Consider the following 18,658-nt stretch of genomic DNA (forward strand, 5'->3'; position numbering starts at 1 on the left):
TTGCATGCTTTATTGAGGAATTGGTATGAAGTATATTATTGAGGATAGCAGTCATTATTGGGGATCAAACACTTACCTCCTGCTCTCTCTGGAAAACCACCACACGACCCCCTTTGTCCCCTGTGGCAAGGAGCTCTCCAGTGGAGTTGAACTCAACAGTGGATATGATGTCAGCTGGGTAAAGATAAAAACAATGTATTAGTAATGGTAATCTACACCTAAACACCTGCTCATTCGGGCAAATATCTATCCACATCCACATCAAATATCACAATGGGGTAAAACTGTGATCTTGGTGACTTGGCAAGCCAGGCCAGATTGTTTCTGTATTTGCGGATATCCTGGACTTTTTGGTGCTTAGAGGTTTATAGAGTTTATGCAGAGGGGTGTAAAAAACAACCAAAAAATCCTGTGAGTGGCAAGTCTCTGGGTTGAATGGCATGTAATGCATTGTGCTAGTTCCACATGATTGGATGACTAGATGAAAAAAAAAATAAAACCAACAAAATAAAAAAATAAAATAACAAATAAAACAAAGGACCCTTTCCACATGTCAAGATTGTAGCCCTGACAATCTGCTGCTTGCATTTCAAAACAGTTTGAGTAAGAGTATGTGTAAGAATTTGCACCACTTGGTTAACATGCCATGCAGGAAATTCACCAGGCTTGCTATGTCAGCAGTAAAATGAACAGGTACTTGCTAGACAGTGGCTGATTTTTTGTTCAAATATTTTTTTTCCAAAAGATAACACTCCTTAACAAGGCAAAAACTGACATGCACTGCAGTAAGCATCTGTCTATATGTGCACATTTTTGTAATGACAGTGTCTGTGGTACCATCTGATACAACACAGTTCATGCAATAGATTGATACACAGATATTTCTGTCTGCATCATGTTAACTTAAAATACTCTGCCTGAATGTACCCACGGTAAACATTACAAGCACTCTCTAGTGTTTATAAAATGAATGGCTCACACACCATGTACTGAATGTCTATTACTTGCATTTGGGATTTATTTCTACAGCTGTAAAATTATTTTCTGAACATCTGGATACAATTCAGATCAAAATAATCAAAGCTGACACACTGAGGTGTGCAGTAGTTTTTTCTTTGAAACTCGCTGAAATGACTCAGTTTGCTTGTTTTGTCACAATTGTATTTGGAAACTTAAACCATGAAAACATGTGATATCCACTACAAGGGATAAGTAGTGCAGGGGCAAAAACAAGAAACATTTGGTAGTGCACACAATTCCATGCCAAATGAATTTCAAAACTGTTTGAAAAATGGGAAATGAGAGGTACATTTGTCAGTAGTTGAGTAGTTCAGACTGTTTGCATAGCATCAACTCAACAGCTGAATGTTTCCTAACAGAATGTGATGCTTTCAGGGAAAGCTGCTGATTCAGTGAATATGTGAGAATGACATTGTTACAGTATTATGCAGCTTTAACAGTTTTTAAAATGTGATATATCAGGCAGGAAGAATCTGAATCTTTACAGAGATAAAGCTTTGTGAGGAATGGAAGGCTAGAGCCAGTGACTTTCCCAGAGTGCTTTCTGAATGCTTTTTAATTCTGGTGTGATTTGTCAAGTTATATTGTATGTGAAAATAGGCATATATTTAGAAATACTCCTGTAAATGCATAGAAATTGTGACAAAGATTATAATTGCAAGTAAACTGGTTATAATTAGCTCTCATACCACTTACTGTCAATCATGTCAGCATAATGTACTGTGCTTCTTTAAACCAGGTGCAGACAGGTGGTGCAGGTGAAATGTGAAGTAAAATCATATAAAAAGCACATCTGCAACACAAATGAATGATAAATTGGAGATAGTTCTGGCATTTCCATTTCAACTATGACCAGAATAATGATATCCAACTAATAGTGATATCCAAAATTTTGTATAAAAGTGTTTATCACTATAAAAGTGATAAACCAAATTTTGCAAAATTAAGGATTCCTCTTTAAGGCAAAATTGCTCATGAAGCTTTTCTTGTAGCGTGTACTGGTTACAGACCAGTTCAATAAAGAGAGCACAGATAAGGCAGCTCTGAACAGCACATGACTATATTCTAACAGCCCTTGCCGTACAAAGAAACATTTGTTGATGACCTCAACAGAAAACTGAACTCTCTGCAGTGCAGAAGAATTCATACCTTTGACACATCTTCGGCGGTCCTCTTCAAGTAGATACATCTCTTTCTCTAACTTTGAGATGCACTGTTGCTATGCAATCCTTCTCTTGAAAGGAAAAGGCACTGTCTCGGCTACACTAGATTCCTTCTCTATCTCTTCTGCTTTCCCTCTATCATCTCATCAAAGGTGGCTACTTTAGTAACAGCAGTGTATCACCTTGCATCTAATCAGCTCTCCCCTCACATTCTCATAGTATCCCTAGAGCTCTGAAAGTAGTCTCCTGTCCATCATTAGCATGAATTTGAAGGCAAATGCAAAACTAGGTGGTTTCTGAATAATCCCAGTAACAGATTACTGAAAAATAGAGAATAGTAGAAAGAGATTTTTTTTCACCGTTTTTTTCTGCTTATCTATCGTCTCTGTAGAGAATTGAAGTGCATAGTTTCCATGACAACCCTTTCCAGACTACAGAAAAAAGGCTTTGTGACAAATTTGGTTCTGTAGTTTTAAACACAGAGCACAACATTTAGAGAATTATCACCTAATTCAGTCAGCAGAAGGATTTTCAATACTAGCAAATACTATTAAGCCACATTGAGCACTAGCCTCCACAGGAATCCTTAGGAGCATTTATACTTAAGAAAAGGTTAAACTAAAGTTACGTTTATGTTTTATAATTGAGCACAGGCCTTGTATAACTTTGCTAACTTATTATTTACCCTACAGCCAGTAACCAGAAAATAACATTTAGCCTGTAAGCTGTAAATCTCAACCCCACACAAACAACAAAAATAATATGAATTTTACAAATGTCCAGGGTAGGCGAATGTTCAAATCAATTCAAATTCGATTTTATTCGTGCAGCTCTATTAATCATGGACATTGTCACAGCATAGCTTTACAGAAATCTAGAAATTCTGGAAATAAATTATACATTTTAAATTTATCCTGAATTAGCAAGCCAGAGGCAATGATGGCAAGGAAAAACTTCCTGAGATATTAGGAAGAAACCTACAGCAGAACCAAATTCATCACATGACTCAAATTTACAGCATACCCACTTTGAGCAGGAATTTGAATAGCAAAACTAGTTGTCATCAACTGGTAATAGACTTCAGACAAAATGTAAAAAAAAAAAAAAAAGCCAGTATAAAGTCAGGTAGGGAAGGGAAGGATCTATGATGTACTTAAACCTCTCATATGTGTAGTGCCTGCACTACAGTTACTAGTGTCTAGTGGCTATGAAGAGACTCTCATGTAAGAATAACTAAAATAGAACAACTGGGCTCAGGCTTAAATACTATGCTTAGAGTGTTACAGTTGCTTAATGGCTATTACCTAATGGTCCTTGATGTTAAATGAGCTATTGTGTGCATGGTTAAAGGCTTTTTTCATACCATAAAGAAACAATTACTTACTTCAGAGCTTTTGATTTTCTAGTACAAATACTTATTGTGTGGGCACTGAAACTCTACTTTGTATCTCTCCCACTGTATCATTCACACAAACTGCCAGTTTACACATTCAGTTCTCATGCAAGCTGGAACTCATCACAGAAAAGACAGCAAAAAACCCAGATGCCTTTCATGCAACTTCTGATTTCATTAGCTACTGTCCTCTTCTTGTGGTAGAGAAGAGGAGCTAAAAGTTATAACTTGAATATACAGTATATTTAGAAAACAGCACATAAATTTCAACCATACAGTTACCTTTTATAGTGGCATTGGCATGAATTTAAATATGATTCCAAACAAGACCATATAAAAGTGATGCAGATCTAATTAAAAATATCAGGTATTTGTGTTCATACAGTTTTGAGAGGAAAAAAAGAGAAAAGACAAGAACACAAGATTTGTGTGACCCAATTTGCCACAGATGTGTTCTCCCACTGGAGCTTTCATTAGAATGCTTACCTAGCACACACACACACACACACAAACACACACACACACACACACACACACACAGACCCATAATAATTGCACTCAATGTGCTGCTCTGTCAACATGTCAAACAATCATATCATGTACAATGTATCACAGGGTCCATCACAAAGAGCTGCACTGGGGCAGAAATAATTACATCTAAATCATATTCCCTTTTTAAGAATCTGAATTTCAAATTCAGACATTTCAAACATGCCGACCTAATTAGACCCCAGAAGAATCCAATTTTCTGACTTCTTCTCAAAGCATTTTTCATCATTACCAGTACACAAAACACATAAAAGCCAGCCAAGGAATATAATGAACTGAACACAATTACACATTTAACGAGACAGAAAGCTGGTGGATGGAAATCTAACATGCAGTCTGTAAAAATAAGAATCCAATTTATGAAGTAATTTATCTTTTGTCTTTTATGCAACCACTTGGATTGTGACGGCGTCTTTCTGTAACCTATATAATGGTCAGTGGGTTAATCGAGTGAGACTGCCATCTCTTCTGAAAAGGGGGCAGCCAAGTCTCAGAGCTAGGGTTTCCCTGTCATTATTAACACATTGCATATGGGAGGAACTGAAAGGGAGAAGCTAATTAATTGAACCAATCTGACAAGGGAGGAGGCACTGCTACTTTGTCCTGTGATCACAGACTGTCTGGCACTTACATCCAGACATGTGAAACACACACACACACACACACACACACAACAGTGAAGTGCATACAGAAGAGGGAACAGCATTATCCACGGTTGCCAGGTTTCAGAAAATTTCCAGGCCAAAATACAACTCGAAAAACACAAACTAGCCCAAAACATTCAGGCACTGGAAAAGGAAGACAGATTTTTCTTTTTTTTCTCAGCTGTTTTGTGGGAAACAAGGTCACTGTGCTGCACAAACCAAATGAGAAAGGAAACATGTATAACTGTAGCAAAATCTAGAAAACCAGCAAAATCAGACAAGGAAACACTGACAAGAAAATCCAAATAAAAGCCTTATCCAGACAATATTATGTGTACCTGTGGTCCGGGGGTAATTTTGTATTTTACAGGTGCTACTCTGATATTATTTCCATTCAGATTGGTCAGAAAATTACCATTTGTTTTTTTGTGTTAATTGTTTTTCACTCAGCAATCAGATCACTTTACATGTATCACTGATTTTCACTGATTTTCTTTTCAGGTTTGAACTACTGCTGCTGTGGTCAGTCCTGTAGGACTCGCATCAAACACTTCCTGAATCACAAAATGAAAAATAGTTGCTTTAGAAAATGGGAAAATTTTTCAGTAGTAGGAAAAAAAATAACATCATTAAGAGACATGAAAATCAGCAGGCTGATTAAATGAGGCATTAAAATGGCAGTTATATGTAGAATACATTACTTCAAATTCATATAAGCACAATAATAATCAACTTTCAATTTTCTGTAAATAATACTTAGGCCTATCACTGCAAGGTCAGGGTCAGATTTGGGGCTCCAAGAGAATGGAGCACATATGAACATTTAAGAAGCCTCACTGGTACTACAAAAAAAAAAGAGTTATTTTTCAGTTACCGGTCAGTAGCTATCAAAATTAAGGAGTGAGGAGTGTGTTATGATAAAATGAAATGTTATGATAAAAGCTGATGGGTAAGGTGCAATTCAACAAAAGTAAAAATAACAACCAGCATAACATTGCTTTGTGTTAGCATTTAAAATATCTTTCACTTTTCTCTTATCTTCTGCTAATATGTTTAGGTTCATATATGCTTAGCCTTCACTAACCCTTTCTTGTCTTTGACACTTGACTGGACTGACATATTCACCAACAAATATCCAACATGCTGTCACTTCTGCTCATGCTCACATTACTACATGTGAGTGCTAAAGATTGCACATTCCAGTGTCCTGTCATGCTGTTAATATTCTCTGGTTTGTAAATTAAATTGAAAGCCTCCTGTATGCACAGCATCAGCAGGAGATGGAAGGCTTAGGGATGAGGGATCATGAGTGGATGGAGATAATGCTGTGTCAGAAACCAGGCTAAAATTGAAGTGCAGAGGGAAGCAGAGACAGGGCTAGACATGCTACAGCCCATGTCATTATTAAAATATGGTTTCATTTCAGTTTCTCACTTTAAAGGTCCCAGAAATATGCCAGCAAATATAACAGAACTAATGGTCAGGGCTGCTTAATCAAAAAACTTGATGACTGACTAGGGGAAAAGAGATTTACTGAGTTGATCACGTAGAAATCTGATTATAAATTATACAGAAAAAAAGTGTGCTTGATGTGCTTTGTAGGCCATAGTGCAGGGGTGAATACTTTAAAATCCCAGACGATATAAAAAAAAAAATCTTACCATAAATCCCCTAGTGTTACTCTGTGGCTTCCAAGATCTGGTTTTATAGCAAAGTGCAAGTGCAGACAATGTGTCTGTGATGTACAGAACAATTACTATTGTAAGATATAATGCAGACTCTGGGAAAGGGCAAGTTTCAGGTCTTTGGTCAGGATCATAAAATTGCATTTTGTTTTTTAGTTAGTTCTGCCCTAAATAAATTCACATAACAGATTTCATATAACAGATGCTATATTTACATATAGTTCACAAGAAAAAATGGTACTGTGAACAATAATATCTGTGAATATCTAAACAAATCAGGATGTGCTGTGTTCACCCACCTCCCCAACATCACCAGCTGCTCCCTCTTTCACTACGCTGAGCGCATCATGCACTGGATTTTTGTTTTGGAGGGAATAATGAATGTGTCTCCTGGGGCTGGAGCTGAAATATTTTTTAATGAATAAATCAGATGGAGTAAAGTGGCCAGGGGGTTGTTTGGATTGGCAGCCATGCTTAGCTAGCCCCAGTCAATAAAAAACAAAACAAAACAAAACAAAACAAAAAACATGCAAAGCTTCCCATCTGATCATCCAGAGAGACTGCATGTCTCTTGTGAGCAACAAACATTTTGGTCAGAGGTCTTTGCTCTCTCACTGTTTACTTGTCAGGAAGGTCGCAAGATTGAAGCCAACTTGTGTTCAACTAAAATTACAAACTTGGACTGAGCAGATATGCTGCTTTTATTAGATTGTTTTTGTGTCCGACTCTTAAAATGGTAAGTCACTATAAAGTATTGTGCTTTTTAATGCAACTATCATTCCTAAAATCCCTTTGTTTATTTTCAACTGAAATGTAATGCAAATAAGCCTTCAACTGACTTCACTCAAACAGAAACGTGACACCTATTGCTGAGATACTGTGTTCAGGTGTCACTGGTCTAGCAGCAGACATGGTTTCAGGCTCTTTCATATCTGGTATCAATTTGTTGCCTGAGCTGTGTCTGTAAACAAACCCTGTTATGCTTAGTTTTAGAAACTTTTGTAATTAAAGGAACATGCCATCAGACTAAATACATACAGTTGATAGAGTCCAAGTGACATTCTTTGGTCTCCGATATTTCTGACAAAGGCCTTTCCTCTGCAAAGTGTGAATTCTCTGCAGAATTATCTTTCTATTGTTCCCTCCAGAAGCCCATCAAACGGATGCTGAAAAGTAGGATTGCAATGAATAGAGGGGGATGCTGAGCTCAGATACTGTTGCTGCACTCTACGTTCCACTGCAGTGCTATAAAGAGCTACTTAACATAAATAACCCTCTGCATTGACAGGAAGAGAGAAATCAAATCAATGCCAAACTGTTCATGTGCATGGCCAGGGGTTAATATAATTCATGTCTAGGCTACTGTACTAAGTAGAGCGAAGCATTGTGTATAATTTCAAAACCTAATATTTTACGTGAACCAAAAACGGAGAAACAGAGCATAAAACCAAAACTACACTGCAGGGGTTTAATAAAGCCAAAAATAAAGCCAAATAAAATCCTACAAAATGTGTGTGTGATATATTCAGGAGACAAAGAAGATCTCAAAAAGGACTACTCAAATTCCTAAAACTGCCTAATATGTCTTTTTTTCCTAATATTCCTAATTTTAAGAATGCTAACGTCAAATAATATATTTGTTCCGTAGCATCAGATTTGAGTAAATAATAAATGTGCTTCATTGTGATTAATTGCATAAAATAACATGATCAATCATGTTATTTTTATTAAGTCATGTTCAATTTGATTTCTCTCTCAATTTTATGTGCAGTTTATACTAACAGTCTGATATGGGATAGCTGCAGAAAGAACAAGGGTGGCATATGGTGAAGTCTAATAAACCTCCATGTAACTCTAGGATTTGTTCATTCCTGGACCAGCATCAGTACTGCCTCCACAGATGCAACATTTATCTTTATGATATTTTTGTCCACCTGCTAATCTCTCTATCTCTAATGTGTGTCTGTTGCATCCTTACAATAAAGCAAATAAAAGAGTAAGGAGGCCCTGGGCTGGTGTGCTAATGAGAAACACAGGTGCCTTCCAGATGTCACTATCACAAATATCTCTGATTCCCACGCCACGGCTAGACCAGCTGATGCTACTTACCATTTGCGCCACACTATAGGACATTCATGCCAATCTACATCAGTGAATTAAATAACAGTGGTTGGGTTACTTTGTCAGCAAAAACCTTGAATGTGACATTATATGCTGTAATAAGATAAATCCTTTCATTTTAAACTTTGCTTTTTTAATTCTTTGAAATAGACGAAACACAATTTTCAAGCATGTTCTAGGGGATGTCTGTAGTTTTTACTCTAGGCTAGATTTGCATAGTATAAACCATCTCTATGTAAATATTGTGTAAATATTGAGTTGTACTCAATCATTAGTAGGTCACATGACTATGTAAGCTATACCCGGGTTAGGAACTCAACTAAAGACCTTGTAAGCATATATTAATTTGAATGTTACAGTGAAGTTAACTAAATTCACAAATGATTAAAAAAATGAGTATAATGCCTGAGTATAATGCCTATGATTAAAATAAAAATCTTCTCTATTTATGGTCCAGAATGTGTCCTGGTGCTTCAGCATTAGCCACCACCAACTGGAGTAATCCATTTAAAGAAGCATGGATTCCAGTCTGTATTGCATTTAGGGTAGAGTATAACTGAAACAAGATAACTTTGTAAAGTTCTCCTTGGCTACTACAATACCATCAGCAATACTTCAGAGTATAAAATACCTGGCCCTGTATGATCAAGACAAGATAAATGTTGGACTTAATTATTTGGATTAAGCCCATCGGATTTATTTGCTCTTCGAAGTAAACACGTACGCCCTGGGCCAAAGGAGCTTAACACTCAAGCTACAGCTCCTGTGCAATCCTTATTTGTTTGTGTTAAGAGAGTTAACAGTGTATAGAGCTGGATATAGAAAATTATTAGGATGGCTATATTTAACTGCTGTAATCATGCTCCATATCTGCAAGGCATTGAAGTTTCCTTTGTCAGGAAACCCTTTTGAATGACTATTGTGTCAGCTGTATCATCTAGAGACTGATCCTCTGTAAAAGCAAGTAAAGTGTTTCCACAGCTTCATTAGTGTTTCTCTGGCCTAGTATGGGATCTGCTTTACATAATGGTGTTTTAGCTGCTAAAAAACATAATTCTTAATCATATTTTCTGTCTCATCATACATTTACATAAACTGACATCCCACTCCTTTATTTAAGTTTCCTTATATATCTAAATTTATATCTATAAACAGAAATGTGTAAGATGACTAAAAAGGTAGACGTTTGTTGATTTTATATCTTATTAGCACAGAGAGAGGTGGAAGGATATTCAGACTGCTCCTACAATTCAAAAATATATTGAAAAAGCAAGGATTTAAAGAGAGCCAGAAAAAGATACATTAGCAGTGTGAATATAAAGAACTTAAAGAAAGAGAGCCATAATTCTTCCACTGAGAGTTACAGACACAGACACAAACTCAGGATCAGCCTTGATTAAAGTACTAAACAGCCAGATGGATGCACCTACACCAGGGGGTTGGTTTACAAAAAGACACTGAGGAAAGAATGGTGTCTGTCTCCAGCTATATGTTAATGGGTCACTGTATCACCATTAAGCATCTCCACTGTGGAATTCCCATTTCAGCTGAGGATATTAAATCAGGAGTCTGTTTTAAACAATAGTATTAAAATAATGGCACATGAAGCAGTGATGATTGTGACATTTGGGCTATCTCACTGTAAAAACATAGTTTCATTAATTTTCTTATTTGTTTATCTATGCTCTTGAATATCATGCAGTACTACACAGTTCTTTTGAATGTGTTATTGTGTCATTTCTTTCGGGTACTGAGTGTTGACACTCCTCCTAGTTTACCTGCTATTGTTTACAAGGAAGACTTGACAGATAGATGGCAATCACTTAAACCAATGCTTAAACAATAATGAAAAAGTTTCTTTAAAACATACATGGAACCTTTCAAACAGAAAAATAACTATAGCCGAGATAAAATTTTATTTTATTTTATTTTTTATTAGATTTTATGGAGCTGTTGTATGAAAATTGTGCATTCAGACTGCAATTAAAACTAATTTTACTTTTACAAGAACATGAATAGAAGTTGCTTTAATTTAAAGCTCCAGCAAACAATTATGTCAGTAAATGTCTGTTTATTTAATTTTTGATTAATTTTATGATGTCACCTGTTTTTTTTTTTTTTTAATCAGACATAAGAAGTACACAATTCCATAAGAAACAATAAAAGTTACAATGTTTAAGTGTTCACTGTTTCGATCAGGGATCCTCAAACACAATCATCAGAACTAACAAAATCCAGGTCATTGTGTCCCCATGACTGCAGTTCATAAACTATGGTCTACAATATAATCAACACAGCCACAGAGTAAACACACTTCGAACCAACACACAGACTCTTTGATAGAATACAAACAGATTTTTGCCCTAATGCTCTATAATACATTGCATTCGTGTATTTTTTTTATCAGTATACAGTAATATACATAGATTATTGCAGCTTTTGATTCACTTTTTTCTTTTTGAATTATACTTAATTACTACTGCATTTCATCCTAAAAATGGCATTTACAATCTAAAAAAAATCCAATAGGTAGAAGTTGATCATTTTGTTAAATTTTGTTTGTTCACACTATGAAGTCAAGATGGCAAAATGTACTAAAGTCATTGTGCATATAAATTTAGCTCAAGGACATGTATGTAAAAAAAGATTCACACATTTTGACACAAGGGCTTTTATTAACATGATAATTATGCCAAACCAGACTCAGTCCTTTTGGTAATCAAAGGCCAACTCTGCTGTGTCTCACGCTGTGCAGAGACAAAGGGATGCTCATTAATTTGCTCTAAGGCTAGAAATAAAAATGTACATTCTAAACCCAGGACAAATACATTTTTTCTCTACAGTTATATAGAGTTATAAGTTATATCACTTCACAGTTATAAAGAAATAAAGACTTTGAAATAAAGACAGTGCAGATTCTTCAGGGTTTCCCTGTTTTGTTTTGTTTTTTTCATGAAACAGAAAGCACAAGGTTTTTAGGTCAGCCAGCTCCCTGGTTAATAAGAAATAAGATGTTTCAGAGCACTTTATTTATTCTCTCTAACAGCCCCCTCTGTGTGTTTTCTTTTGTAGTACTCTTCTCTTTGAACTGGTGCACCATCCCCAAAGACCCAGCCTTATTTAAAGCTCCTGCTAAAGATAGAGGTGTAGGGAGCATCTCCCAAGAGTGTTCAATAGTTCAAAGTATTGCAATTGCATTCAATGTTGATGTGCTGTTTCTTGTGTTGTTTGATCACTTCAGTAAGACACAGCTCATTTTTCAAATCTAATCATGCATAAAATGTCACATTAATTTTCACAAACCACTATTTCCAGTTCCCTTCACAGTATTTTGCATTAACTCTGAGATGGATTTCAGAGTGTTCAGACCACTTGGGTGGATACTTGGTGGTTAAACATCTATTCCCTTACCAGCAAGGGATAAGCCTCCTAAGAAGTTCACCCAGATTAGAGAGGGAGTGTTCAGGTGTCACACTACCTCTTCCATTTGTTCAGCACTAATTCACATGTAAACTCCTAAAACTAAAGCTTACCACTTATTATGTACGCATGCAAACTTTTAAAATAATATTTGGCAATACAAACAAAACACAGCAAGATACTAATACATGTTAAATGAATACAAAAAGACACATTTTTTCTTAATGACTTTAAGCACTAGGAGACACTAAAACTAAGTACTGAGTTACTGTCTGAAAGACATACGGTGGGTTGAATTATCACCATTAATTTGTGGGTTTTTGTATCACTGTGCTCATAAAGTTTAATAGCATGTCTTACCCATTAATGTATGCTTATGTTTCTTTTGTGATTTCAACTTGGGGTTTTCATTTTATAGCTAACATTCGGACTGCTGTCGGATTTCATTTTGTCAAAAATGCTAGGGATTTTGACTAGAAAATAAAAGGTTCAAGCAACATTTTTTACATTTTACAATTGGATTTGTGTAGTGCTACATTAAAGTGCTCAGTATGGACATGGTCCACCTTACAGTTCTCTTAGGACTCTGTTACTCCATTGACATTCTGCACACTGAACTTTAATATGTAATATTACATGTTATAACATGTAAAATAATTGCAAATCATATGCTATTTTTCATATTATTCTTATTTCTTATTATATGTATTCAATCTTATTTTTGGTATAGTTTCTTGAATTTATTTGTATGCATATGCAAGGAGGAGTATAGGCCACACTGTCATTTCACTGCAGTTCACTGCAGTGTGTATGTAAAAAATTTAATCTTGACTCTAAAAAAAACTCTCATGGAGTGTTCTAATTTTTTCACACACACACACACACACATATGTGTGTGTGTGTGTGAAAAAATTAGAACACCCCATGAGAGTTTTTTTTAACATATTTAAACATATGGCTATTTGATCTTCTTTCAAGCAATGGCCATCCAAGCAAATTCACCCCAAGAGCAGCCGGAAGACATCTTCAAAAACCAGCAAGCTTTTGCTACAGTTTATGCCAAATTGCATGAATCTACAATTAGACTATACAACTTTTTTATGGGAGGTGTGCAAGAAGGAAACCTTTGCTGTCTAAAAAAGCATGAGGGCAAGACTGAAGTTTCCCAAAGAACACAGAGACAAAGTCCAAGACTTCCGGAATAATGAGCTTCAGACAAATGAGTCTAAAATTTAATTATTTGGACACCATAACAGGGCATGTTTGGCGTAAACCAAATACAGCATTTCACCAAATGAACCTCATACCAACTATGAAACATGAAGGTGGAAGTGTTATGGTTTGGGAATGCTTTGCGGCAACAGGACCTGGCCAGCTCACAGAATCCATTATGAATTATACATTGTATCAGAAGGTGCTTGAGGAACATGTAAGACCATCTGTCAAAAAAACTGAGCTAAAGTGTAACTGAACCTTGCAACATGACAATGACCCAAAACAGTAAATCCACCAAGGACTGGATGAAAAGTAAAAATTGGAGAATTCTGGACTGGCCAAGTCAAAGCCCAGATCTAAATCCTATTGAGACCCTGTGGGGTGATTTGAAACGGACTGTGTATGCAAGAAACCCCCCAAACATCACACAGCTGAAAGAATTCTGCATTGAGGAGTGGGGGAAACTTTCTTCCAGTTGTGATGTCAGAAACTGGTATATGGCTACAAGATCAGAAATTGACATATTGACATTTCTTAATAAAGAACCGAATATTTAATGTGGTGTTCCCTATATATGGCTATTTGATCTTCTTTCAAGCAATGGCCATCCTCTCTTTTACTTTTTCAAAACACAATGTCATTGTGTTGTTTTATGGTATACCCATATAATAATGTGCCACAATCTTTCATTATTATTATCATTTAAGATTAAATCTGGATGTAGTCACAGTGAAGCAGCTTCAGTAGTGATGGAAGACAGATAAAAGCATGCATGTAATTCACTATATGGATGCAAATATGGAGTGAACAGCAGACAGAAAATTGGTTGATTTTAATCCTTAGGTTGGTAGCCTGTCTCTAGGTCAGTGGGTGAAGCAAGGTCATACAATTGCTAAATGTGTTACAGGTTGCAGTGTGATCCTATAGAGCCCCTCTAGAATATCTTAGCACTTTAGAGAATTCAATAGATAGCTATATGGGATGTGAAGTGCTGGGGATATTCTGGGTTTGCATGCATTATTTAACATTATTGTTGTTGTTTTGAAAATAACTACATAGTAATTAACATATTAGATAGAAAGAAATCAATACATTTCTCAAATGTCTTATTACTCATAATTATTTAATAGAAAATATGCATATAAAAAGTCTATACCCTGCTTATAGCCCAGACAATGCAGTTTAAATCTGACTGTCACTTTCCATCTGTTCTACTTTTTATCTTTCTTGTTTACTGGTAGTAAATTCAGATTCCACTTACACAGCAGTATTTTGAGCAAGACTGTCACTGAAGGTCAGCAGTGTAAATAGATTTCTAGTTTAGGGCAGAGCCAGACATCCACCCTAGTCTCCACTATTATTTTTAGTGATGTAAATGATGGAAATCATTCTGTGCTTTGTCAACTCAAAACCTTCTGTTCAGGGATGTAATAAATATACAATAAGTAGTCCATTTCTGATACATTTGCATTCCTGATACAATTCTAATGTCAGAGCTTTAGATATAAACAGGTAACCTCTTAGTAAGCAAATCGACTTTGTGCATGTGCCTGATTACAAGTTGTGGAGGCATGCTTTAATACGAGTCACTTGTTTGCGTGCAAGACCTGTCATGACACAAACATCACATCATATTTGCGGCTTATACAAAAATGACCTTTGATCAAAACCCTGTAGACTCTGAGCTGAAACCGAGCCAGCGATTCAGGCCACTATACGTCCAACTCATACAGTATCACATATCTTATTACCATATGCTGTTTCCATGCTCCAAAGTTGGGTGTGTGTTTCTTTTAAATCCAATAGATAAAACACACCAATCTACTGCAATTCTTTTAGTTCTTATGCGCCAGTGATAATGCGGTGAATCTGCTTAGGGTGTTAATCGTGCTGATTCTGTTTGGTCAATAGATGTGAGAAATATTCAAAACGCATTCTGTACAATAAAAAACCTACCAACAATACATTATGCACTTGTTCGACATCACTGCGCTACTGTCAAGCAATTCTTTGGCTTTCAAACATTGTATATACAAGGCCTACAGACGTGCAAGAAAAGCAGGGGGCATTTAATCAGTTTAAAGGACTGAAATCATCCACATTTTGACTACCTTCAGTTGCATAATTGTGGTCGCGGAGGAAGCTGCTGTTGATCTTGCGGGTGTCTATTTCCTCATCCATGTATAAGGCGGTGTGACTGGAGACAGAAAGCAAAGAAGCCGGCGTCCATGATCCGCCGCATCGACTCAGATCCGAGGAGTCCGCACGCGCAGCGGCCACATCCAGACAGCACAGAACAAGCTGATGCTGCTCTCACTCACTCACTCACTCACTCTCTCTCTCTCTCTCTCTCTCTCTCACACACACACACACACACTATCCTTGTAAAGCAGAGGAGCGGGTCTGCTCGCGCTGTCACAATTTCTGGGTGTGTCAGTGTCGATTATATAACTGTGACTTCTTTAAAGAAGACCGACAGCAACGAAAACTCAGCGGTACTAAACTGCGCTGGTAAAAATCCATTATCCGAAGACAGATGTGTAGCTAAATTGCGTGGGAAGACACAGAAAAAGCCACGGCGCGCGCTGCTGCAGTAACTGCTTCGCACCCTGCGTTTTTGGCTCCGCCCACTACCGCGCGCCTCCTTCATGAGCGTAAGGGTGCGCATGCGGGGTCTGAACTGGTACAGAGCTATACATCGACAAACTTTCAATTTATACATTGCTCATGAAGTTACATTAGAGTCTCCTGCAAGCATATGCTTTCCACATCTCATCCCATCCAAGAGAGCGGCTTTTCAGCCAGGTGAATACATTGTGGGTTCTGTCTGACTACTGCTCAGTTCTACAGCCACTGGTGGTTTATTTGCAAAGGCTGACAAACCTGGCCCGTCTAATCATTTTCATTTTCTCTTCTATTGTTGGGTCTGTTCATTATCTGGTTTCGATCAGTGTATTTATTAACACATTATATAGGAAAGCAATTACTGTGTAGATCGGTAAACATAATATGTGTTCCAAATGTTCACATTTTAAATGTATGCACACAATATACACTATATTGCCAAAAGTATTCGCTCACCCATCCAAATAATCAGAATCAGGTGTTCCAATCACTTCCATGGCCACAGGTGTATAAAATCAAGCACCTAGGCATGCAGACTGTTTTTACAAACATTTGTGAAAGAATGGGTCGCTCTCAGGAGCTCAGTGAATTCCAGCGTGGAACTGTGATAGGATGCCACCTGTGCAACAAATCCAGTCGTGAAATTTCCTCGCTCCTAAATATTCCACAGTCAACTGTCAGCTGTATTATAAGAATGTGGAAGTGTTTGGGAACGACAGCAACTCAGCCACGAAGTGGTAGGCCATGTAAACTGACGGAGCGGGGTCAGCAGATGCTGAGGCGCATAGTGCGAAGAGGTCGCCAACTTTCTGCAGAGTCAATCGCTACAGACCTCCAAACTTCATGTGGCCTTCAGATTAGCTCAAGAACAGTGCGCAGAGAGCTCCATGGAATGGGTTTCCATGGCCGAGCAGCTGCATCCAAGCCATACATCACCAAGTGCAATGCAAAGCGTCGGATGCAGCGGTGTAAAGCACGCCGCCACTGGACTCTAGAGCAGTGGAGACACGTTCTCTGGAGTGACGAATCACGCTTCTCCATCTGGCAATCTGATGGACGAGTCTGGGTTTGGCGGTTGCCAGGAGAACGGTACTTGTCTGACTGCATTGTGCCAAGTGTAAAGTTTGGTGGAGGGGGGATTATGGTGTGGGGTTGTTTTTCAGGAGCTGGGCTTGGCCCCTTAGTTCCAGTGAAAGGAACTCTGAATGCTTCAGCATACCAAGACATTTTGGACAATTCCATGCTCCCAACTTTGTGGGAACAGTTTGGAGCTGGCCCCTTCCTCTTCCAACTGTGCACCAGTGCACAAAGCAAGGTCCATAAAGACATGGATGGAGTCTGGTGTGGATGAACTTGACTGGCCTGCACAGAGTCCTGACCTCAACCCGATAGAACACCTTTGGGATGAATTAGAGCGGAGACTGAGAGTCAGGCCTTCTCGTCCAACATCAGTGTGTGACCTCACAAATGCGCTTCTGGAAGAATGGTCAAAAATTCCCATAAACACACTCCTAAACCTTGTGGACAGCCTTCCCAGAAGAGTTGAAGCTGTTATAGCTGCAAAGGGTGGACCGACGTCATATTGAACCCTATGGATTAGGAATGGGATGTCACTTAAGTTCATATGCGAGTCAAGGCAGGTGAGCGAATACTTTTGGCAATATAGTGTATCTCCATAACCATAGTGACAAACTCAGAAAAAAAAGAATTGGATATTGTCTTCACTCATTGCTGCATATTTCGTATTCTTAACTATTCAATTTTTTTCATATTTTGGGTAACTGCTTAGTAAATTGTATTAAAAAGTTAAAAAGTTTAAAATATCATTAAGTGATAAATGTGTTCAAAAGTGATATACTGCATTAATAGCACGTAATTTAATATCTGTCACATTGCTCACTGCTTTGGAATTGACCATCTTATGAAATCTGTGTCTGACTCAGACTGACTGCACAGAAACACCTAAGTTCAAATGTTAGATTTGAATCCTGGCTCAGAGTTGAATCTGGTATATCCTTCTCAGTCTAAACAGCTTGCAACAGTATATCAAACAGCCCAGAATACAATCAAACATGCTCTATAGGCACAAAAAAACAGTCAGATGTTCTCCATAGATCATTTGTGACTGCCTCCTGTATCGCATGTTCAGTCTATTAACCATGGGGCTGGCAGTATCAGGTAGTGGTGGTGTTTTGCAGGAAAAGGCACTGGAGGATGAGGAAGGCGGGATATCCAGAAATACTGAGGCAAAACCTCAAGACATCAGCTAGAAGGTCATATAGCAAGACAATGACCCTAACATACTTTCAAAGTTATAACAGAATGGTTTAAAACAGCAAAGTAAAAGAAGCAGAGTGGTCATTATAAAGCCCAGACCTCAATCTCACAGAAAACACACAAACATACACAAAATGGGCCACAAAACAGTTATTTTAAGAGGAATGTGCAGATACTCTGGCAAAGTCCTGTAAGAACCTTGTGGAAGACTATAAATCTGCCTTTGAGCTATTATTTTGAAATGACCTCTTATGGAAATAAAGTGGACACTAATTGACTGTAATGATAACTTTTGGCCTGTAAAGCAGCCAAGTAGCACCTCACTTGTGGTGATAAGAAGGTTTTACAATCACACAGCCATGGACAAATTGGACCATTCATGTCGTACCTATAGTAAATCACACTTGGGTCCATGTACCAACGCATACAAGGTGACCTTTAGATCGGTAGATTCACACCCTCAGACTCCTGATCAATGTCTGAATGTCCTCTACATAGTGGGCTCTAGATAACACCCTCACAAAAGAAAAAAATCACTAAAGAAAA

General features: G+C 37.5%; 1 protein-coding gene across 2 annotated transcripts in view; it reads right to left on the bottom strand.

Moving 5' to 3' along the window:
* ppp2r2bb (protein phosphatase 2, regulatory subunit B, beta b) overlaps positions 1-18,658 on the bottom strand; it is a 48,414-nt gene that overhangs the window by 11,781 nt on the left and 17,975 nt on the right. Inside the window, exons 1-2 of one of the 2 annotated variants that reach the window (XM_058414703.1) lie at positions 15,322-15,825; positions 77-174 (exon numbers count right to left, since the gene is read on the bottom strand). In XM_058414703.1, coding sequence (XP_058270686.1) covers positions 77-174; positions 15,322-15,391 — 168 coding nt within the window. In that variant the 5' untranslated portion in view covers positions 15,392-15,825. Of the gene's footprint in view, positions 1-76; positions 175-15,321; positions 15,826-18,658 lie in introns of those variants that run through there. The other variant, XM_058414702.1, reaches the window with a different exon arrangement.

This window comes from Hemibagrus wyckioides, linkage group LG18 (assembly GCF_019097595.1).
Source record: "Hemibagrus wyckioides isolate EC202008001 linkage group LG18, SWU_Hwy_1.0, whole genome shotgun sequence".
NCBI classification, from domain to species: domain Eukaryota; kingdom Metazoa; phylum Chordata; class Actinopteri; order Siluriformes; family Bagridae; genus Hemibagrus; species Hemibagrus wyckioides.